General features: G+C 44.8%; 1 protein-coding gene across 11 annotated transcripts in view; it reads right to left on the bottom strand.

The window, feature by feature from the left end:
* Positions 1-23,639, bottom strand: part of SLC8A3 (solute carrier family 8 member A3) — a 113,108-nt gene that overhangs the window by 87,175 nt on the left and 2,294 nt on the right. For 7 of the 11 annotated variants that reach the window (XM_064658284.1, XM_064658282.1, XM_064658285.1 and 4 more), the window contains one exon: positions 3,614-5,425. The exons of 2 other annotated variants lie outside the window; for them this stretch is intronic. In XM_064658284.1, coding sequence (XP_064514354.1) covers positions 3,614-5,379 — 1,766 coding nt within the window. In that variant the 5' untranslated portion in view covers positions 5,380-5,425. Of the gene's footprint in view, positions 1-3,613; positions 5,426-23,639 lie in introns of those variants that run through there. 2 more of the 11 variants (XM_064658288.1, XM_064658291.1) reach the window with 2 other exon arrangements.

Raw genomic sequence — 23,639 nt, 5'->3', positions numbered from 1 at the left:
ATGGGACCATATTTCAGTAGTGACTGCATTGTTTCAAGCCTCCTCATCTCAGCCTGCTTTCTCTTGTGCTCCCACCCAAATGTGAGTAAGGAAACTTTGACTGTGTTAGTCTAGAAAGAATCACAGAGGCAATAAGCAAGACCCGCTGGCAGGATCCATTTCCCTCTCGTTCTTTAACACTCACATGAACTCAGCTTTTTTTTAGACCCATATATTTTAGGGAAAGCCTCTTAAAGACAACCCTGCGGTAGTTTGTTTTGTTATAGCGAAGTGAAGACCTCTTCTCTATTTAGTTTCCAGGGAAAGTGCTTATCCTCAGTCCTAGGGATCTGGTAGATTGCAGTGCCTCTCCTCTAGTTTAATCTCAGGGATGCTGTGTAAGCCAGTGCCTCTTAGATTAATCTAGCCATTGCCACACTTTAGGAGGCTGACCTACTACTGAACTACTTACAGATTGCCTACTGCTGTACAGTGCAAGATGGAATTTTTTAGTTCATGTGTTGGAGAACAAGCTGAGAGCATGAACTGAACCTTTTACTCTCCTTCAGTTTACACAGATCACAGATTCTTTGAGGCTGCAGTTCTGCAGATCCTTATCATACATGCACAGCCACAGTAAAGTTTAGCACTGTCTTACATGTTTGCAAGATGCTGTTAATTAATTTCCTTCCTCCATGAGTCACAAAATCTTATCAAAGTGACTTCGTGAGGAGACTGAGAAGATTAAGGCAGTGAGATGGGCATGTAAAACTCTTACACTGAGTTTTACACCAGAATGGAAACTATAGCCCAAGTTCCACCTTTCCTAAACAAGGTTCTAATCAATGGGCTGAAGCGGGGAGTACGTAACTTTTCACTGCTTTCTGACACCCTTAGTATTGTCTACTGATCATTTTAGTCTCCCTGCTTTCCTCTCTGTTCTGCACTGGCTTAGTAGACTCTTGGTTCCCACTTCAGTGTGCAGGGGATGTCAGTACCTCGCAGTGGATCTCCCTGAGTGGCAAGGCATCGAAGAGGCAGGGCCTCAAATATTCAGCCAGACAATGCTCTGGCTATTTGGTGACCCAGTGTCTTCACACAGCCTTGTACCAAGCGATATTGTGACTCACACACTGCCCTCTGGGTCAGCAAAATGGTCCCAAACACCTTATGCACCTATCTTCCCAAACTGGGCTGAACAAATGGTTGGAATAGTAGCATTATAGGTCTGAACTCCAAATTCAGATCTAAATCACCTCAAATTTGTTTGCAGCCTAAATATTTGCTAAAAGTTATTTTTCTGCATTCAGATTTAGAAAGTAGGAAGCACAAAGCAGAAAAGGAAGATATTAAACCCACCTATTACTGCTTCCAGGTTTCTACAGCTGCTACCATCTGCACCTCAGAGAAGAGCTAGCAAAATGCAGCAATTGACCTGTGTTCTCTGAATTTAAAGGCCAAGAACTGATTACTGAAAACTACCTCCACATTTCCAGACCAAAATTCCATTCCTGCAATTCCTGGAGGTGTGAGTAAAGAGTGAATAGGGAGTGAATAAAGGTATGTGCTGCCTGACATGATCTCCCTCCTTGTTAGGCTTATTAGTTTGATTAAGCGCCATGTTGAGCTAGCTACGCTAATTCTAGCTTCAAAAGAAATTAATCTCTGCTAGCCACATGGTCTCCATGGCCACTGTGGCTAGTAGGCTTTGATCCCAGCAGGCTTCTGATGCAGAAGTGAAAGTCACATTAATGCATCAGCTGTCGGCACACTTGAAGCACATCACTAATGCCTTACCTATGCTCTAGGGTATCTCTGGGTCAAAACCGACAGCATTAAGGAACCTACACATACTTGTTTTCTGGACTGTCTTCTTTTTCACTAGAGTCTGTCCCACAAGGATGCGCCTGATCCTGCTGAATGTGATTTGTTTTAACCCAAGTGAAGCAACTATATGGGTATGTTCTGACCTGTCAAATTTTTCAAAGACAAAAAGAATTGTTCCATCGGCCAGAAGATGAGAGAAAGGGAATATAGTTTGGAGGAAGATGGCTCATGGGCTTGTTCTCTGGCATCCCAAATCTGCAGGCCTTTTACTGATGGGTCTTCTTCAAGCAAGAAAAATCTCTTTGCTTGAAGACCTGGTTGAATCAAGGTAGTACCCATTATACTTTAGGTAGCCTACTCACAGGAGACTGTAATCACACATCTGACATTCTTCTTCACCTTCTTTAGAGAAATCAGCTTGCGGCTCAATTAATAAGACTAACCTGCATGGCCCATCTCCCTGAAAAAGGCCAGATGAGAACAGCTGATCCCCTTCCATCTCTGACAGTGGCTGAAGTCAGCCAATCAGAAGCTTCTCTTCCTTTAACAGGAAGAACACGTACTTATAATCAAGCATCAGGGCAGTGGATATTAGCTGGATTAAATGGTTTAGTGGGCTAAGGCAGCAGGTGCTACTGAATTAGGGTATCCCTACTCTATAGTACTTAATACATTAACATCCTTCTGGGTACCGTATTGGGAGGCTTGGTACAAAGACTTCCTTTCTCTGATGCCAGATGCAAGTCTGCACAATTCTTCCTGTGATGGGTCAAGTGATTAGGTTTTAACAAAAGGAACCTAGGCACTTAACACTAGGGAGTTTTAGCACCGGGCTCACACCCCTCTCCCTCTCCCTACTCAGGTAAGGGATTTTTCTCATTCCTCCCTAAAGTTAACAGCAGGTACTTAGAGCAAATAGACACTATTGCCTCTCTGGTCTTTATTACTTCCTAGCTTAGTATCGGCTACATGTACGCAATAAAAAAAGCTGAATTAATAGGATGCTACTTCCCTTCCTTATTCTGTATGAAAACACTGGGTCATGAAGCCACATGGACAGGCTGTGATCTGCAGTGCTTCGGAGCATTATTGCCATTTGCCACAGTATTTGATAAGGGGAAAAAACACAGGTAGTAAATGAACAGACATAGAAAAATCATAGAGAAGGTGATGTGGGGAATATGGGTAGACCATAGGGACATAAAGGCTGGAAGGACTTCAAGTCCAGCAGAATAGCTTGCAGCTGTGCCTATGCTCTAAATTAGCTGCCCCATGGATCTGACTGTTGCACAGGCAAGCCTAGAGACACAGGTATGATGCGCTGCTCCTTTGAAAATAAAGCCCCATGTCTACTGAGCAGCACTTGCTTGCCTAGGAATAACTGTTGTGAACCTTTCATCTAGGGATTGCAAAACACTCCTGTGAGCTCTATGTTTGGTGTTCAAAAAGAGGCTTTCCCGTATTCGCCTAGCCAAGTAAAACCTCATCCTTTTCCTTCTCTCTCTATCTTAACTCTCCATTAGCCCTTAGCTTTAGTACAGGACCTCAGAGAATGATACATTTTCCTCCTATCCCCTGTCCCCCAGTATTTCTAAGCCTCAATTTGTCATTCCCAAGAGGGAATGGACGAGAGCTTTGAGCTCTTAAATCCTGCTGTTGGTTCTTGCCTGAAAGAGGTAAGTAGGGAAACTGATGGAAAAGTGAAGAAAGGAGCTTGTCCCTCGTCAGCATTCACCTGTAATGGATGCAAAATGTGGGGTTAAACACCAGAAGTAGACCCAGGAACAGAAATGAATGGGGTACTTACACAGTTTCATCATTCTTGAACTCCAGCTCCCCGTAAGTGTCTTCAAAGTCTTCTCCACCTCCTTTCGCTGTCCCTTCTACTGTCCTAAATGGCACTATGACTGTACCGCGAGCACCTGATGTCCTTAGGACTTTGACTTCCATCACACCGATGCTCTCACTGACATGTATAATGTCACACTCAAATGTGAAGATGCCAGCATGGTCATCATCCAGGATAGTCACTGTGGCCACACAAGGAGACGCCAGTATGGCCTTTGGGTATGGGGAGTTATTGAGCTCTGGAGGTTCCTCACTCTCCACCACACGGAGATTACTGAGCCGCACAAAGAAATGCTCATCTTCCTCAAATATGTCATCATCAATAATGCCCACTGAGAACTCCTTCTGGGTCTCCCCTGATTTCAAGACAACAGTCCCCTCTGTGAACTCATAGTCAGCACCAGCATTGGCAGAGCCATCCTCTGTTTTATAGTCCACGTAGATGGTCTTGGATATGTCCCCTCCTTTCCGCACCACTGTCAGGAGAACGGCACCACAGTTCTCAAGACACTGGTAGGAGCATGGGTCAAAATAAATTTTGGAGATGAATTCCTCAGGTTCCTCTGGCCGCACCTCATGTAAGCTGGTGCTTTTCTTGGCTTGCTCAGCTGCATGCTTTTTCAAAATATTGCCAGCTCCTGTCATCATTCTGGTTGCTTGAATGCGATAAAAGGCTCTGCTCTTTTGCTGATGAGACAACGCATAGTAGTTAGCCATCTCCACCAGCTGGTCCAAGTCCTTTTCTGGGTGCTTTTGCTTCAGGTCCTTAAGGATCCGGATCATCTCTTTGCGAGATTCATCCACCTCCTTCCCCTCCACAGTCACTAAGTTCCCATCTAAAAAGTGGGAGTTCATCATCTTGCCATCCATTTCAATTCCCTTAGGGTGATCACCTTCTGATTCTATGATAATGCCCCTGTGCTTGTCAGTACGGTACTTTTTGTGCATATACTTATAGAAAAGCAGACGTCTATCTGCTATCCAGGCCAGAACGACACAAAGTGGAAAGAAGAAAAGTGTGAGCAGGCCTTCCCAAACCTGAACCACACCTGGAGAGAACACAGCAAGGATCATGTACAACCAGATGTAAGCAAAGATGCTCCATGCAGCTGTGACAAAGAAAACCCTCAGGTGTTTTATCTTTCTGGTTTCCCCGTCAGGGATCACATAGACACAGATGGCAATGATGATAAACATATTGAAAGCTGCGCTGCCAACAACTGTTGAGGGCCCCAGGTCTCCAGCTATGAATCCATGCCCACATACTTCTATCAGAGACAAGAGGATCTCAGGAGCAGAGGAGCCCAGAGCCATGAGGGTTAAGTTGGAAACAGTTTCATTCCAAATCCGAATGGTGGTCGTTGTGGTCTCTCCATTTGGTTTCTTAATAGTTATTTCTTTCTCCTGAGATGTAATAACCTCTATAGATGCCATGAAACGATCTGCAATGATGGAGACTCCAAGGAACATGTAGATCAGTGCTACAAAGTATACGATAACACGGGCAATTTTGTCCCCAAGGGATGGGTTTTCTGGGTACCATATTGGCAGGATAACACCCTCCTTGCAGTCAAAAGATCCTGAACACGAGCTGTTTTGTACTGAACTGGTTGAGTCTCCCGTCAGGCCAGCATCCACCTGCAAACCATGCAAAAACAGCACAAAAGTAACCAGCCCAAAATGGAGGAAGGCCGAGGTGACAGGCTGCAAGCTTAACCACGCCATACACAAGATGCAGCTTCCACTGTGTAGATCCAAAAAGGCCGAGAACCTGAAACAAACAAAACAGAGAGGAGGGAGGGAAGCATGAGAGAGAAGGAAGATGCAAAATTTACCCAAACACACTTCAGTATCTCACCACTGAAGAGTACTGGTAGAGATGCATGGGTTGTCTCTCTGTCACTTTGAAGAAGGTATTTAGCAGGGACTCTAACAAACTGCAGCATTTACATGCCCTGCAGATGAAGATCAATTGCTAGAAAAGTAATTCAGAGGAAAAGTGTATATATATATAAAATAGCCCATTCTTGACCTACAACATGTGCAACAGGAGAACTGAGTGCTCAGCTGCCACTCACCTAGTGATGCCATGGTGTTCCACAGCACACAGCACTTCAACTCAGTACAAGAACCCAAATTTAAGGGCTCCCCTGCCTCACGACACAGGGAATAAAACAAGTCAAGCAATCACTAGCAACACAAAAAGCAACTTTTAAGGCCAATGAGCAATCTCCAAATGAAGTCCATTTTAGGATATAATTCAGTTATAAATTATGGAGTACCTTAGTGGCCAAATCATCCCTACAGCCAGCCCCTCCTAATAGCTGCAGAGTCTCCAGAAGGGCCCTAGGGCTCCCACAAGCTTCTGAGACACAGGGCCTCCATTTTCAGAGGTAAAGATATCATCCCAGAAATAGGGGAGAGGACTCGTGCTTGGCAAAGGCCATTTTTCACTAGCCTTTCTTCTGTGATCTGGATGGTCACGTTTTACATCAATAATCCTGTTTTTAAATAGTCACAGAAACCTACAAAACCAGTACAGTTAGAAAAAGTTGTGCTCATAAACTCAGACAGAGCAAAATGCAGGTACCCACCAACATTCCCTCTGCATCCCTAAGAAATTGATATATATTAAAATATCTTCTACAATGAAAGTAATCTCTAACCTAAAATACCATACAAAAACAATGGATCTGATCAATGTATCACATAGATTTGGCATATCACTGCCCAACAATACCTTCTATTACTTACAGACTACATTGCTGCAGGGCTTGCACTGCTTAAAATTGGATTCTGAACCCTTCATATTGCCACAGATCACACTATCCTCCTTCCTTCCTAACAGACCTCTGGAAGAATTTGGTCTCAGGCTTAACCAACAAATCACATTTGTGAGCCCAGACACAGGCAAGTATCTCACAGGAAACATCAAACTTAATAGCAGCATTATCTACAGCACTTGGAAGGTTCAAAAGCCTTAACTCCCACTAACTTTCATTGTGGTTTGTGCTGCCAAATGAGCAGGCCTGGGATTCATTTCCCCTACTGTAACTATCTAAATCTTGGGCAGCAAGTCAAAGTCACTTAGGCTCCCGTTGTAGTCAGCGGAAAGAGACAGTAATTTCCAGGGGACAATCCTTTCTGTCCCATCCTGTTCTGACACAAAAGATGTATTTAAAACACACATCTCCAGAAGGGATTATGTCCCTTCCCACCTCTCGCCATGGTCTCAAGAGGGTGCCTAGTCAGTCAGTTTAGAGCAGATGCCTAACCTTCAGATGGCAGCAGTTCAAAGAGTTGAACTGACCCCTAAACACTTGAGGAGACTCCCCCCTCCCTCCCTTGCACTGTAAATATTCCAGGCAACATTACTCTGTTATCAGCATTAACAAATGCATCTCAAATGGCTATTTTATCATCATGTTGTGTCACTCGCCTATTTCCAAAAGCAGGTGCAATCTTCCCGATATCAACAAAAACCGTTTTCAACTTTCAGATAAAAATCTATAAAGACAAGCAAAACAGGAAGGAAAGCGTGAACAAGCAAATGAACAAAACTGCTCCTGACAAAGCACAGCAGAGGGGAGAGAATTGATTATGCGGTATCAGGATCACAAATCCATGTCTGACACCCTTGATATTAAAAAACAATATAGTTCTTCATGCTATGTAGGCTAATTCAGAAGAGCAAGATTCTCCCACGTTTGCCTACATACCTTCTCACTCCAATGCCTACTTATCTATCTGCCTGTCTTCCTTAGCCCCAGTGCCTGATCGAGCTCCCAGGGATCAGAGGGACCTCAGCCCCAGCAGGGACTGTTAGAGAGCCCAGCCCCAGCTCCAGCCTTGAAGTTTTGTAAAATGCCCCACTGCCTGCAGAGAGTCACAGGGAGGACTCAGCTAACCAGCACATACAACCTGGTTGCATTTGATGTTCCCATTTTGTCCTCCCTCCCTCTCCACATGGTATTTTACCAGATTTCTAGCTGCAGGATGTTGGGAAATCCCTGAGAAAGAGGCAGTGAACATGTGCAGAGTGACTACAAGCAGCAAGCCCAAGATCTCTGGGCTGCAAGGTAGATGTGTGCACGTTCACAGCAAAGATGACACATTCCAGGTGCCTCTGATGCAAGGTGCACACAGAGACCAACTATACAAGCACAGCAGCTCCAAAAATACCCCAGGCACATCAGATCATCCTTATCCATACTATGATTGCTGGCAGTTATCCACCAACCTCTTGACACTTCCAGCTCCCAGCTCCTACCTAACTGTACCACAGCCAGTAGCTGCTGTGTCTTCCAAGTTCATCCATGTAGAAATGGCTGACAGAAAGACAGGAGGAATTTCAAAAACATCTACATGACTCAAGCACCTAAATTTGGTTTCAAAAATGACTTAGGAGTCTAAGTATCACTTAAATTCAGAGCCTTGTCTAGGAATAGTTCAATGACTAAATTGCCCTCTGAAATAAATCACTGCTACTACCAATCTCCTTCTCTGTGGGACAAACAACTTCTGTAATTAACACTATCTGTCTAACTTCTCTAATGCCATGATGGTTTTTATTGCTAGGCATTTCTCAACACACTCCAGGACCTTGTCAGTCCTGCTTATATTTTTAATTTAATTCTAAGTAGAGGGTAATTTCACTATTTGTCAAATGAATAGTATATTATTTCAAAGACAATCTCTGCCAGGGTAGCCTCTGTTTATGTGTTTGGACCTCTAAACTCAGGCTATGTGTTGTAGACTAAGATCTCAGAATTTGGGAATATTTTTCTTCACTGGTTTTCACTTGCTTTGACAAACATTTTAACATTAAGTGGAGGCCACAATCACTTTTCTAAAATGATATAGTAATGACCCAATCCTGCAATTCTTTGTCACAGGTGAAACTCCCCAGGGACTTTATCCACACACATGCTGTTTAATACAATCTTAATATGTGTTCATTAGCAACCTAACCAACCTGAAAAATACAGTGAAGCATTCTTGTGGTCATCCCCCCTTGAGAACTGCTGCAAAAATGACTTAGAATAAAAGTATCAAATTTTAAAACTGCTCTTAATAAAACATTGAGGTAACAGTTTAACACTCAGGTAACAGAAGGCAGAAGAGTTAAAACTCACTCTGTAGCTCTAGGTCAGCAAGGTTATTTATCCAAGGTGAAAGTTCTCCCTCAAATATAACTACTAAACACAGCCAAGAGATCACTGGAGGGGATCTACGTAGTCTGGCCTGGCTCTGGCCAGTAGACACATCCTCCAGTAGACACATCTGTGCAGCAGACACATCCCCCATCTCTCCTCTAAGTAGTGGCATTAATTTCAGCAGGGCTGCTTGTGTCAAGAGCCCTCCTTCAGCATGAGTCCTGCTCTGAGGACCAAGCCTACAGGCAGGCTTGCAGCTCAGTCCTGAGCCCTAGTCACCCAGGAGGCACCACAGTGTCACTTTTCTGGCACGAGTGTGACAAAACACATCCACATCTGGCACAGCGAGGTGTCATTCCAGCAACATCACTGCGGGATGCAAACAACAGGAGGTGCAGCAGCAGTGGGAAGTCAGTTGGTGCTGGATGATCTTCAGCTTTATACCATGAGGACCATAACTTCCACTACCTCTTTGCTATCGGACATAATTTTCTGCTCAGTATTGGTAGTGAGGGGACCAGACAGTATCACCTATCTGGTAGAAGTTCAAAGCAATCAATCAATGCAAAGGAGAGACAAAATGCTGCAAGCATCACTGCACCAGAATGAGCTAGCATTCAATATCAAGGCTCTGGGAAGACACATGGTAGTTATTTTAGCAGAGGGAACTCCTTCTTCTACAAGAGTTTACAATGGCCACATGATCCATAAATGCATAAATAGAACCCATAAATAGAAAGATCAGTTCTTGAAATACTTCTGAAGACAGTCCAAAAAGTAGCATGTGCTTGTCACAATTAAGGTTCCTTCCAACCCAAACCATTCTATGGTTCTACGATACAATTCTATGACGTTTTATAATAGCTGAGTTTCAGAAGACTGATAGTTTGACTGCTATGGACCTATATGAGGCAGAAAGCTGGGAAGGCTATACTGATGCCTTATAATTTAGCTTTTTATACACACCTTCTCACATGACTCTAAAGGCAAGGATATTTTCAAAAGGAAGCATTTATAAGAAATCAAATCAAGATGCAACATAACACAAAGATGGCTGATAACACATAATCGCCACACACCAAATTCCCAAGATCACTGCTCATTAAATACAAAACTAAAGGCAACACCCTAAGTCCCAATTAATTTCCAACTTGGGCAAAATTCACCTTAAACCATCACAAAAGCCTTTGGATTTGAACTGAAATAAGATTAGGTTTTCTGGCACTTCCCTCTCCTTCCCCTCTCCCTCCCATCTCCCAAATAAATGAGACACGGGAGTACATCTGTGGCCATCCATCCTCTCTTCCCTGACTCTGGACTAGCCAGGAAAGGCTGCTGATTAGATCTCAGCACAGGGTGAGCCTCATTCAGGCGTGGGTGCTGCACAGGGGCCAGACAGAGATATCTCAAGATGAAGATGCACTTGACAAGCATCTGTCCCAGAACAGAGAGGATACAGCATTGCTATTAATGTTGCCTTATAGCCCTGCTCCAAAGCTGGGGGAGACAGAAATAAGGTTCAGCTTAATAATATGACTTCACATTCCTCAGCTCCAAAGCACATAAAAGCTTTTTGATTTGAGCACACTGGGTTTTTTACAAATATGAGCAAAACTTGAAACTATAGCCTTTTTGCCAAAGAACATACATAACTGAGTTTTCACATAAGAGGTATTATATGCCTAAATCACGCTCCTCCCTCACCTGAAATAAAAGCACAGCAAAATATTTAATAAAAAACAAAGCATATTTTTTGATTGTTTCCATTCAAATGCTATTGAACCCCTTGCTCATCACTACAAGAGTAGTATCCAGAGTACAAGTTAAGATTTAAGTGCAAGCCAAAAGCCAGAGCAGTGTCATTAGATCCACTTTGTCTGACAAATGCAAATTTCCAGTACAGACCAGGCCTTAAATCATCAGACTGATGGCACAAGCCTACCTGAAATGAGCACAACCAAGGACCCCAAGCTGACTTTACACAGGTTATGACACAGCAATAGGTAGTTTAGCTCTGTACTACTGCACCAGCTAGATTTTATGAGGAAAAAAGCACCATAACTCATGTTTAAGCCACACCAGATCCCCCCCGTTTGGCTTGATGGAAAAGATATAGCGGGGAGCTGTAAGTGTGCTCTGCACTTCATAGTAAACATGCTAAAACCCAAAATTAACTGCCTACGGATTAATCCCCCCTGGTATGTGTCATGAAGAGCCTTTCTTTTCTCTCAAGACATGCAAAAAGCTACCGTAAAAAAAGCCACTGGCTCCCGTAGCAAGTCTTTTAATATTTACAAACTGGTGTCTCTACTAATTTGAGCAGTACCTACAATTCTAGCATGGTAAATGGGTGTTAATTGACATAATGACTCAAGTCTACTAATTCCTTTTAAAAGTGCTGCAGTGATGGGACCTGGTTATATCCGGTGATCCCAGGGGCTGGCCCAAACGGAGCACAAGTCTGTGTATGGCTAGGAGCAACCTCCAAACACTCAATTCACCCTGGGGAACCGATCCATGCTGGGTTTTTTGTATTTTAGTATCCATGATGCTCCTGGAGAAGCAGTGGCATAAATAGCTAACCTATAAAGATGCCTGTACTTAATTGTCCTCTTCCGCACCAACTGCACTTGACTGGCCAGGCATTTTATTTCCTTGCTCTCACTTCAGCTGAAAAATATCTGTATAGGATAGACAGCTATAGGGATATAGGAGCTGCAGATAATGCTCTGTGCACAGACACATATAGGAGGTGGCAGACACTGTAGAAAGCCTTCAGTGGGCAATCACAGCCCCATCCTTATTTATGGTGTGGGCTAGCTCAGCCACGGTGTGTTTGCTCTTCCATTCCCCATACATATCCCTATTCTGAGATTCCTCAGCCTGAGAGACAGCAAGAGTTACCCTTTACTACTTTTTTTCCTGCCAGAACCATACCTTTTTCACATTCAAAAAGCAAAACCTGGTATTTAGGCTGACCTACAGATTAGTAGTGGGCATTCTCCTGCTTAAAAGGCAGTACTATCTGCTCTGATATAGATGAGGGTTTTTCTTTTCATGAGTATTACACAATCTTGCCATTGTTTTCCCAGTACCTAAAAATGGGCAGTTCACACAGGGATCTCTGCAGGCTATCTAATTCAACCCCCCGGCTCAAGCAGGGCCACCTACAGTCAGTTGCCCAGGACCACATCCAGTTGGCTTTTGAATACATTCAAAAATATATCTGAGGATATTGAAGGACAGAGGATGAAGTCTCTACAACCTCTTGGGGCAACCTGTGCCAGTGCTCAGTCATCTGCACAGTAAAATAATAAGAAAGCACAGTTATGGGGTCCAGGACTGCTTGTGACCGCCACACCCAGCGTTGGAGCATGGGAAGCCAGAGCAAACCCACCATGTGTACAAACTGCACTAGAAGCTCACTGCAGTCCATTGGTGGCAAACGTGTATTTGGCAAAAAGTCGCTGTCGTGACCTTTTAGAAGTCACTGGGAAGCCTCCATTGCAAGTTTAGAGGCAGATCTTCAAACATCAGTCCTTTTAATACATTTAGAGGAACTTCTATACACAATTAAAGTCTTTATGTGCTTGTATTCCAGTGCACATGTGAACACGCCATTCTTCACAGTATGAACAACCCCAAACTGAGAGGGCAGGTACTTCCAAGCACAATCTCCAGACCACTGATTTTACGCCCAAAATGTGAAAGGCCCAGTGTAGAGGCTGAAAGTCCTTCCTTTAGGTTTAGGAGGCTGAGAGAAATACAGCAGTTATATAGGGAGTTACTTGGGTCACCCATTCAGTGGTTCCCTGGCCTCTTCCATGGACTACAGCTGTTGGAGACAACCTGGAGTACCTGACAACACATGGGGTTGGAACAGGCACTGGTTTCTCTGCTGCAGCCTTTCAAGGCACTGGTTTTCAAGGCACTGGTTTTCATCACTCTCTCTCTTGCTGGTTTATAAAGAGCAGAAAAGACCATTTGGGGAACAATGGGGGAAGGGGAAAAAAATTTCAGCAGTGTGAGGAAAACTTCTTGTCAGTACATTTTATGTACTGCCCGTGGCAGCACGCAGGGTGTGTTATTTACTGCTCCTGCTTCACAGACATATTATACTGCTGGTTCAGGTGCCACCATCAGAGTGCAACTTATCACCTAGTGACTCACAGCATCCTACAGATGACAGCGGCAACTCGTGACATTCCTTTAGCACTCTGGTGGCAGATCTAAAACTGTTACAATTAAAGACCCTGGGGTTTGTTGTCATCAGTGCGTTTGTGCTGCAGAGCCTGTAGTTATGTGCACGCAGAGGCACACTAAAAGGTAAATAAGAAGAGAATTGTTGTAGTCATATCTCATTCTCTTTAGATCCAGAGCTAGGTAAGAAAAACAGAAGTTTTCTGACAGAAAACACTCATTTGAGGCAAACCAAACAAATCATGTGATGTGCTGGATTTGATGCAACAAGTAGCTAGGCAATGAGCCCTTCCCTGGCTGGCTTGTGGGCTCCTGGGACAGCCATCAGCCAGCCATGCTGGGTGCTAACTCCAGCAGCTGGGGCACACAGAGCTCCAATCCTCCAGAACAGCCTGTTTATTTCTTAACTTCTCCTTTAAGGAAATATAAAAACAAAATTTCTGATCTTTTTTTGTCTATACACAGCAAAAAAGGCAAAAGAAGCAAACGGGGCAGTGGGAGAATGGCAAAAAACAGAGATGGGAGAGGAGGAGGAGAAGGCTACACTTCAGAAATCATCTTTATCACTGCAGCAAAAACAAGTGGTTGCTGTTCATCATGTTACACTGACAGGAAAGGCCCTTACTTAGCCCAATTAGCACAGGTTTCACTCATTTCCCAGTAAGTTAGACCACAGACAGAAGAATTGTCTGGTCCATGCCTCAGGGAGTGCCACTGCATTGTTCCCCTTGTGAACATTATTTCCTAGTACTTTGTCCAGCTCAGTTTTAAATCATCCAAGTGATATTTCCACAACTTCCCATAGACACTCTGCCATGATGTAATTTATCTTGGAGGTTTTAGCCGTCTTCCTTATATTTAGGATGAAATTAGGAAAATTTATGATGCTAGTTCTCATTATTGTGTCCTTGGAGCACTCTCAACCATTCTCCTCCCTGTCTGAGATTTACATGCTTCAGATACTTGTAAATAGCTGTTCTCCTCCACAGCTTTTCTTTGGCCAAAGCACACAAATTTATTTTAATCTTTATAAATTAGCCCAAGCTGCCCTTTAATCATTTATCTTTATCTCCTCTTAGTTCTCCATCTTCGAGGCGGTCAGAAGCAGACGGGTATCTGTGAGAGACATAGCTCAGTGCCTGCTCCCACCAAAACCAGCAGCAGACCTGCTCTCTTTGGAGCAGGAATGCCATGCCTGGATAGTGAAGACTGGCCTCTCAGCTCTACTGCACAGGAGGTTTTCATCAGATACCAGACTGCTACAAAGGTTAAATCAAGACTGATATACAGAAGCTCACTGTGTTGCTCACTTTTGAAGGTCTCTCCACCCATTTGCTGTGTCCCCAGCACAGTGGGGCTGGCATGAGGAGCGCTGTGCTCCTGACTGGCATGTGTGGAACGAAAGCAGAGATTTCCAGAGTTTCAGCCAAAAAGTCAGGGTCTCCAGATGAGACGAGGGAAATACACTGTAACACGCCCACTGCTTTTGCAGATCTGAGCACAGCAGGAGGCATGAAAAATGCACTGAGCTACGGGTTATCCTCAAAATACCTCCCACTTCACTTGGAAGGTGCCAAAACCTGTAAATTCACTCAAATTGAATACAGTTATCAAATAAGATTCCACACAGCACCCTCACCCTTTACTGCCATATATCCCCATGTCTCTCTTATTGACAATTTAGATATCTTAATCCTTTGCTGTTTTTTCAGCTGCTAATTCTGCAACTGCTTTAAAAAAATAACTCCTCACATCCACCATGATTAATTCATTCTTCATAAGTCCAGGCTGTTTATTGCTCTTTGTTCATTTATGCACTAGTTGTTTACAGATTCTCTTTTAATATTAGCTCTGTTATTTGCTAGAGACTCAAGTCATATTTACCATATGGTAATTGCAGAGATGACATGGACAACAAACAGTGGAAGCTGAGCTGCTACAGCAATTACAGTAAGTGGCAGCAGTCTCCAGGCTATCTCCTGCCCCACCTTCATTTCTTCTCTCCCCACCCTCTGACGGCTTTCCTGTGGGCCGTATAAAGCCATATGCCACTCTGATCTCTATACTAAAGACAAGCGGAGATTTGTTCTTTGCTACAGCATTATCAGACAGGTTGATTCACCTTTTTCCTTTCAGTTTGTGTTCCAGCTGCAGGTCTGCTCTCCCTGGCTGGCTGCCCCAGTAATCTGAAATATTGTCTGAACCTAGACACCCTCAATACCCACTGTTACAACAGAACTAAATTCCTTCTTTGCCTCACTCATGGTCTCCATGTGTTTCAGATATTTCACTGAAGGAGTTGCGAAGGACCAGATTTCAAAGGCTGGTTAGAAGCTTAAAGGATCAGCTCTTTTTAACCCACTTGGACACCTGGACCTCATTGAAATCAGAGATTTTTCACTGGACACCTAAACACGATTTTGAAGTCCTGCAGAAAACCAAACAGGTGACTATGAGAGGCTACTGCTGTTTTCTCCAAAGAAAGACCTGAGTTTATTTCTTGATTCCTGCCAAGAGCACCAGGCAGGTCCCACCCACACAGATGTCATAGGGCTAAGTCAGGTAAATATGTGACTTGATCCTTCAAGAAGATTCAAAAAATCAAGATTACCTACATGTGTATCAACCTGGGGGCACTGCATGCAAAAAAAGCACCTTGTCCGAAAAGGATGAGACTCCTCCCTTGCCATTTCTAACATGCCTGCAATGATACTCTCCCAATTCCCAGCAGTCAGCATGTCTTAACTTAGATACCAGTGCAGAACACTTGAAAACTGGATGCAGGGCATCATGTATCAGAAGAATTTTCTAGAAGAGTATATTATAATCATACTGCTGTTTATCTCCAAAGTGGAAGAAATAGCATTTTCATTGTATTCAGAGCACTACCTACACCAGCTTCCCTCCCTTGACCCTCCCCTCCAAAAGCCTCCTTTTACACAAAGTCATCTTCAAAATGACAACTATCTTTCTAACCCAGTCAACTTGCATCCCATCAGCTGAAGGCTGGCAAGAGAGAAGAGAGAGAAGGCCCTTAGGACCAGATTTTCTCTGCCGTAAATCAGCATAGGTCCTATGAGCCCAAGTCAGCAGAACCAGTTTATTCTACTGAAAGTGCTGCCTGAGGAACTCTGGCAACATTTCATATAACAGAAACATCCAAAATGAAAGCTTCATCTATTTCCTCTTCACAATCTGAATCACACAGCAGCTGAGGGGCATCTTTGTGCTTCCTCCATATCAACTGTATTCCTGTCCATCCTGCCCAGGTTCCTCCCTCCTCCCAATGCTCCACGCTGGCCCCAGATTTGCTACAACTAGTCCTGCCAACAGAAGCATCAGCTGAGTCATGAGAGATGACCACATCAGCCAAATGCACTAAAACCAGACAAGGGAAGAAGAAAATTCTCTTTCCCCCCCAGTCCCAGACCCCAGCAAACATGGCTTGGAGTCTCTCTCCTCTACCATGTGCCCACTGTCACCTTGGATCAGCACAAGAAGTGCCTCATCCTGAAGGTAAAAGGACAGGAGTAACTGGCTTCATGTATGTGCTTGGATAACATACTCATCCCACGCAGCCACCCACTGTACGATCTATGTAAGCCATCAAGGCAAAAAGAGATGACAGCTTCAAAACTGCCACTGAGGGGCACAGCCTCCGTTATGGATGCTAGCAGTCCCACATCTCCATCAGTTTTACTCAGGAGCTCGAGTCCCCTTCAGGGGCAGCAGAAATTATCTCTTCATCCATTTCTGCAAAGAAAAGATTAAAACTGGGATGCGCTTAATTTGCTTTGAAGTCCAAATCTCTCCTAAGACACAGCTAAGGCAAGAAAATTGCAGGGTCCCGCTCTTACTGCAGGTTTCAATGGAGCAACAGCTAAGGTGGTAATAAACAGCCTGTTTTCACACCCTTACTCCACACTCACTCCCTACCCTCTCCTCCCCCAGCCCACAAAGCCTCTCATGCCCAGCCATGCTTCTGTGGTGGTGCCGTGAACTCAGCTCTTCCTGACACTGCTGATGACAGTAACTCCTGTCATCTGGGAACGTGTCACAGGTGACAGAAAAACGCTTTGCCAAAACAGGAGCAACAGTCCCCAAACACCAGCAAGTGAGGAGCAACGTGATAGGAAGTGTTATCCCAGGCAGAGCCACCATTACTATTGCATTCAGGTCAGTGACTCAAATAGGTAAAAGAACAAGCACAAAAGGTCTTCAACAAAATGATGGTCACTTTTCAAGACTAGCAAAGCCTTGAAATGAATCCATTCTACAGTGGAAGCTCAGTGACCAGACAAATGAGTAAAAATGGGTAGTCAAAGAATTTGAGCCCCGTATCATAAAAACCCTTCACTCTGCAGTAATCCTTCCTCTGCCCTTTCTCCATGCCCTCTGCTCTCCCCACAGATACACATGCAAACACTTCTGTGATCCTTCCCCGATCCCTCCTCCGACAGCACCCCTGTGGTTCTTCCCAAATGTGGCTATCAAGACCACCACCCCTTTGTCCAAGGTTATTGCAGCCAGCCCACCGTGCTTGGTGGCTGTTGGCTCCCACACAGATACTTGTAAATTATAACCATGCCACCTCTTCATGCTCCCTTTGCAACAGTAAGTAGATGAGGTGCCTGGAATCTTGCACAACCCAGCACAACTCCCAAGCCCCCTCCCTCAGCCTTCTGTGGGAAATCAGCTTTGGTCAGAGGGACAGAGATGGCCAACCAAGCCAAAAGAAGCTCAAGGCCAACACCAACAGAAAGCTTCCAGACTCTGGGTATTTCATCTAGTGAGCACTGAAAACTTTTTAAATTCTATGTTGTCCATTTGTGTAATCTGTGGAACTCGATGCTATAAGAAATAAATTAAGTACTCTAACTCTCAAAGGAAAAACAGATGTGCATGGGACACTCAAAATACCCATAGATTCACCAGATAGGATGCATCCCTCCTCTTGCTCCAGAGCATACTTCTACCTCAGCAATGTTTGTGAAACTTGCTAATGTGTATGGAAAGCTGGAAAGGCCCTTTTTTAAATGAGCATCTGCTGCCTCACTGGGCCAACCTCTTGCTTTGTCCTAGCAGCCAAGCCCATATGGACCTGAGAGAAGGCAGAAAGCCACAATCAGAGGAAATGTGGCGGGCTGAACACTGTCAGAACACTGGGAAGCTATGAGGCATGGAGCTGTTGAGGGAAATGGCAAGCTGGGGCAGTTACTGAAGAATCATGAAGAAATCTCTATATTTAAGAAGGAAAAGCAGAGGAGGGAAAAGGCCAGAGCCAGGGAAGGAGGGGTGTTTGTGACTCACTGGGATGCATGAAGCAGCAAGGAGATGGTTCTAGACAGGCAGCAGGCAAGCCAGCAGATTTTTGGGAGTGACGTAGGTGCACCAAGTGCAGCTGAGCATCTTCTCACCTTCAATCTCCTGGTATGATTCCCCAGAGGGAAGGCAGCTCTATCACGCTCTGAAGGTTAAGCTGTGCCTTCTGCCTGGCACAAGAGCACAGTGCAGCCGATGGGTAAAACTGCAAAAGCAAACCCCAACACTGCCAGGAGGGACAGGCTTTATTTTTAGCTGGGACACCAGCAGGGTCACTGCTGGTGCTGCGTTTCCCCATGGAAGCCAGGGTTTCATGAAGTGTGCTGTGTGCGCAGGGTCACTGCGGGGGAAACATCTGTCAGGTCAGCTTTGGGGAGATGGATTATTTAAGTTAGAGAAAAGGAAACATTTACTAGAAGAAGTGAACCTGAAACTACTCTGGAAGGTTAAAATGAAAGGAAAAAATGATGCTTAAAGAGTCAGAGCAGGTGGTAATTTATGTGAGGCCAATGTCTAGTGCACCTATCTCCAAGATGCTCATACAGGAGAATACCCCATCATGTTTAACTCCAGCAGCATCCCCTCTGTTTGCCTCCTATAACCTCCTATAACCCAAGCTTTCTTGTCTACGGGCTGTCAAAACAAAAGCAGCAGCAAGTCATTGTCCTTCATAAGAATCCCTCACAAAGGAAACCCACACAGAGACCCACCTTGTTTCGCACCTTAAAGACAATGACGAGACCTCCACTTCACTCTGCTCCTCAGGTCCTCAAATGAGGGCTCCCAATTAGCTCCAAGGCAGGCAGTTTTTCCAGGACTCACACACTGGCTAAGCGCAGCACCCACATCAAGGGCATAGCAGCAGCACAAACTTAGCCTGCAGCGGTCTCATGAAGACCTTCCTTGCTAGTGGGTTTTGTGGGTGCAAACCTAATAAAACAGTTGGCACTGCTCCCACTTGCACTGTCAGGGAATGCAGTCTGGAGGCTTCAACGTGTAGAGATTGTTGTTGATAAAGTGCTGAATATTAGTGTGAAGCTTTCAAGGGACTTGAAAGAATTGAGAGCAGAGGGGAAGTTCTCATTTTATTCTCTTCTTGAAAAACCTCAGTCCATTTGGCATGTTGCATCTGAGAAATAGCTTGGCCCAGACTCTCTGATTTGTTTTAATCAGGATCAACCCCTATGCATGTTTTTCAGAAGATTTTATATTAAAAATTATTTTGTCTTTTTTGTCTGCCGATTCTTGTGCCTCTTAATAGCTTAAGAAGTGCTTTGCAGACTCCATCACTATATTAGGTTCTTTGCAACTAATTTGCATTCAGCACTATCCATTTCATCAAGAGCAGACTTCAAGGCTGAACCAACTCCAAGCCTTAACTGCTGCACGCAATTTAGGCAGCAGCTTTACAGGTGGAAGCAGGGCTTCTTAAGCCAGCCTGAACATTCTCCATCTCTGCTCATCTTTTCCCACTCTGCTCTAGCTCTCTCTTTTTCGTTGGCAGAACTGTTTGCACGGCTAGGGCATGAATAAGGATGAGGAATCTATCTGGCCAAAAAGCAAGCTGAACCCACCACCTGGCCACTCATGCCACTATGCCAGTATCCTGCAGGTGGGGGACAGGAGCAGGAACAAGCAACCAGGGTGGGAAAGCTGTAGAAAACAAGGTCCAAATAACAAGTGTGGCAAGTGCATTAGCTGTATGGCAGAGGCAGGTTTGCCTCTTGCAGCAGGGAATCCTGTAATACCTCCTGGGCCATGAAACAGCCTTGTCCTGCCACATAAAGGCAGAGACATATCTCTGCCTCCATTTTCCCAACTAATGTGCATGTTCAAGAGTCACTGAGTAATTCCAACTAAAACCAAAGAAGAGGATAAAGGTGCTTATTAAGGTTAACTTTAAGCTCAACATCAAGATATTACTTCCCAACAAGGAATGCCCTCCCCTCAAGGCAGTAAACCAAGACATCCAGGTCTTAATGACCCAAGACGAAGTTTCCTGAAAGCAAACAGTATGGAGAGCAAAAGGACAGCTTCTTCACAGAGAGCATTATTTTGAGTACCCATCCATGATCAGTGTATGGCAGAGGCAGAGCTGCCTTCCCTAATTTGGGTGTGGGGAGCTGTGGCAATGGTGAGTTTCACAGCCAGCCTGGACCTGGTGACAAACTCTCTCCTACCGCTACTTGCATTGAGGGGAGCTAGGACACATCCAGAGTGAGATGTAGCCCGATTGCAGAGCAAGGTGCAGACATGCTCTAACTCTTCCTGCTTTTGCTCCCACTCTGGTGAAGGAAACCAGTTTTCACCAGCATGCAGCACATGAACACACTGGCAGGGCACCTTGTATTGTCGGCATTGGAGTCCCACATTCTGTTCTGGACATGTCACCTTCAACACAACCTCAGCAGCCAGATCTAAGTGCCCTCTCACAGGTACATCCCTGCATCACTACACTTCTTTTGATTAAAACTGTATTCTGCAGTGCTGCTGTTTGCTTTGAGACAGCCTCCAAGTACCAGCCTAGGAGAGGGAGATGAAAGCAATGGCAATGCAGTCTCATCTGTCTATAGTTTCTAAAACTCTTTGGCACCTCACTGGTTGCAAAACATGCCCAGCAGCATAGGATATTTAGTATTGCTGATTGCTCTTGACCTGGCTGTCTCTGCTGCTGTCCTGACTTAGGTGGCTTAGGTAAAAAGACAGCAGAGTACAGGAAGGCAGCAAACAGAGCAAGTTCACTTTTGTAGCCTTAAAATAATCTGCTAGTGAATGGAAACAGAAGCTTCTCCCTAAATCTGAGTGCTCTGGAAGAGCTCCGTGTTTTATTATGATGGAAAATCCTCATTGGAGTGTTTCATTAGAAAACAAGCTATCATAAAAGAAATGTTAGGAGCCCTAAGCTCCCTTCTCTCCCATGATGTCAACTGTCAGAGACATCAATGACAGCTCAGCTATGTGATCAAAGGCTCCAGCAAGCGGATTTAAAGACAGAATTACCAGGAAATTGAGAGTAGGAGCATAGGGGCATGATCATCACCTATCTATAAGTGTGTCCTATGGGGCAAACTAATTACTTTATAATGCCACACTGCAGGAACAATGGCACCTGGGTCTATTCATTGTGACACTGCCAAGATGGGGTTGTGGTGGTACCTTCAGAATGGCATGACATCCCTGCCACCTCATGTTTTGCTGTTCCTGCAAAACTCAGTGACAGAAGTGACTAGGGGGGAGACTGGGAGGCCATCATGCTGAACTTCATGCTTTCACATCCATGATGGCTTTCAATGAGAGCTTGCAGTTTAAAGCACTAAGGCAGAGGGGAAGGAGGGAAGCCAACTACGGTCTATACCATGTTAGTCCTCAAGCAGCCCAGAAGCCCACTGAACCTGCAGGAGACTGAAAGTAGTTCCCAGATTTCATTCTGCAGGTAAGCAGGGACATGAGCTGGAGCTCCTCTCCAGCCCCAAACTCCATGTCACCAAAATCAGCAAGTGCAGGACCACGAGCTCTGCAGCACAGGTGTTTTAAAGGTTCCCCCAGAACAGCTTGTCATCTATGTAACCTCTCAATGCATGAAACTCTTCAGGACAGGGACTATAATTTACTAGACATTTGTATAGCACTTGGAAACATGGGCCCCCAACCATGCCTGTAGGAGTTACTGTTATCAAACAGTAAATCAACAAAAGCATTAATCTATGCCACAATACCTAAACACAGTGGGTGATTGTAGGTGGAGCATCACAAGTATCAATTTCCTGGCTTCAGAGACTTTTTTCCTCCTATTAAGATATTTTCGTCTTTGTAATTTAATTTCCTTCGCTTTTTTTTTTAATATAGAATTAGATATTACTGCTTGGTTTAAAAAAAATTTGGCCAGCAATCAAAGCCATCTTTTTAACTGTGAAGCACATGAAAGGCATCTGAAACAGGACAGCAATAAAGAACAAGGAACTATTTGTCAGTGCCACTTGGTCATTGGGGAAGCTTAGGGGAGGAGACTGATGCTGTTTGTTTAAAACAAGCAAACAAAACCCTGACAGACAGACCATTTATCTGTATAGTGCTTCACTTGAAAATATTGGCCGAGGGAATACATCCTCACTTGGTTTCTAATAAAACTGCTGACACACTCTGTCATGGCCTTTCCCTGCCTTGGGGATGGAGGATGCCTCTCTCAGGAAGGACCCTTTGAAAATGAGGGATATATGTGGGCTCAGGCACAACACAGCAGCAGGCCAGCCTAGGCCCTAAGCAATCTCTCTACCTGTCCAACCCGCAATATCATAACACCTGCCTCTCTCAGATCAGCCTCATCTGACTTCAGACCCACCAGCTTCTCAGAGGAAAGCAGAAGAAGCAGGGAGGCTGGATTCATCCCTTTTTCCTTTCTACAAGCCAGTCAAGCCAAGGAGCAGTGCCCTGAGCGCCCTACAACTGCTATGCAGAAAAACGGCTCATGACTCCAAACAACACACTCTGTTTCAGTCAGACAAGGCAGCTCCTGCCCCCACCACGGCCCAGCAAGAGCCTGCGGAGCACAGCTTGGTTAACAAGCCAGGCCATGCTTGCTATGTGCTCCACGTGCACTCTCCTGTTTTGGGTGCTGGTGTTGAAGACTGCTCCAACACTGCCCAGGGTGAGGGAAAGGACTATCCCACCTGATGATGGCATCTGCCAACCCAGGTGTCACCCTGTCAGGTGGCAGCTTTGCAGAGCAAAGGGCAACCTCTCTGCAAAGGACAAGTGTTACACAGAGTGGTGTTAGGATGGCTACACATCTGTGTTTTTCTCACATCCTGTCACCCACTAGTTATTGTAACTGTGTCCTCACCAAATCCCCACAGGGCGAGAAAAATACCATTAATGATACAAATGAGACCCAGGAGATAAATGTGCCTAGCAGAACACTGAAGGTATGCCAGAGACCAGAAACCTACTTGCATTTCCACTGCTCTCACACAGGATCTCAGCAGTGGGATTACCACAATCTGTCCTACCTTGGGCATTTGGGAAATGCTTAAACCACCCACTTATTAAGAACAGGACTCATATTTGGCTTAGGGAGAAAAAAACCAGACAGCAGTACTGCACCTTTTAAGTAGGACTCTCTACCACCATCAGTCCTCTCCTTCCCCACCCTGGTTGATATTACACCCTTCTGTTTACAACACAGGGTAACCAATTTTCCTGCCATCACACTGCACACTCATGGCAGAACTGAGGGCCCCTGGGCTGCTCTTGCTCCTCCTCAGCCAGCCTTCGGCAGTAGCTGGACATGCTCTTTTCCAACATCACTGC

The sequence above is a fragment of the Pseudopipra pipra genome, chromosome 6 (genome assembly GCF_036250125.1).
Source record: "Pseudopipra pipra isolate bDixPip1 chromosome 6, bDixPip1.hap1, whole genome shotgun sequence".
NCBI classification, from domain to species: Eukaryota; Metazoa; Chordata; class Aves; order Passeriformes; family Pipridae; genus Pseudopipra; species Pseudopipra pipra.
Note: the sequence above shows the minus strand (reverse complement) of the source record. Positions and strands in the feature narration are given on the sequence as shown.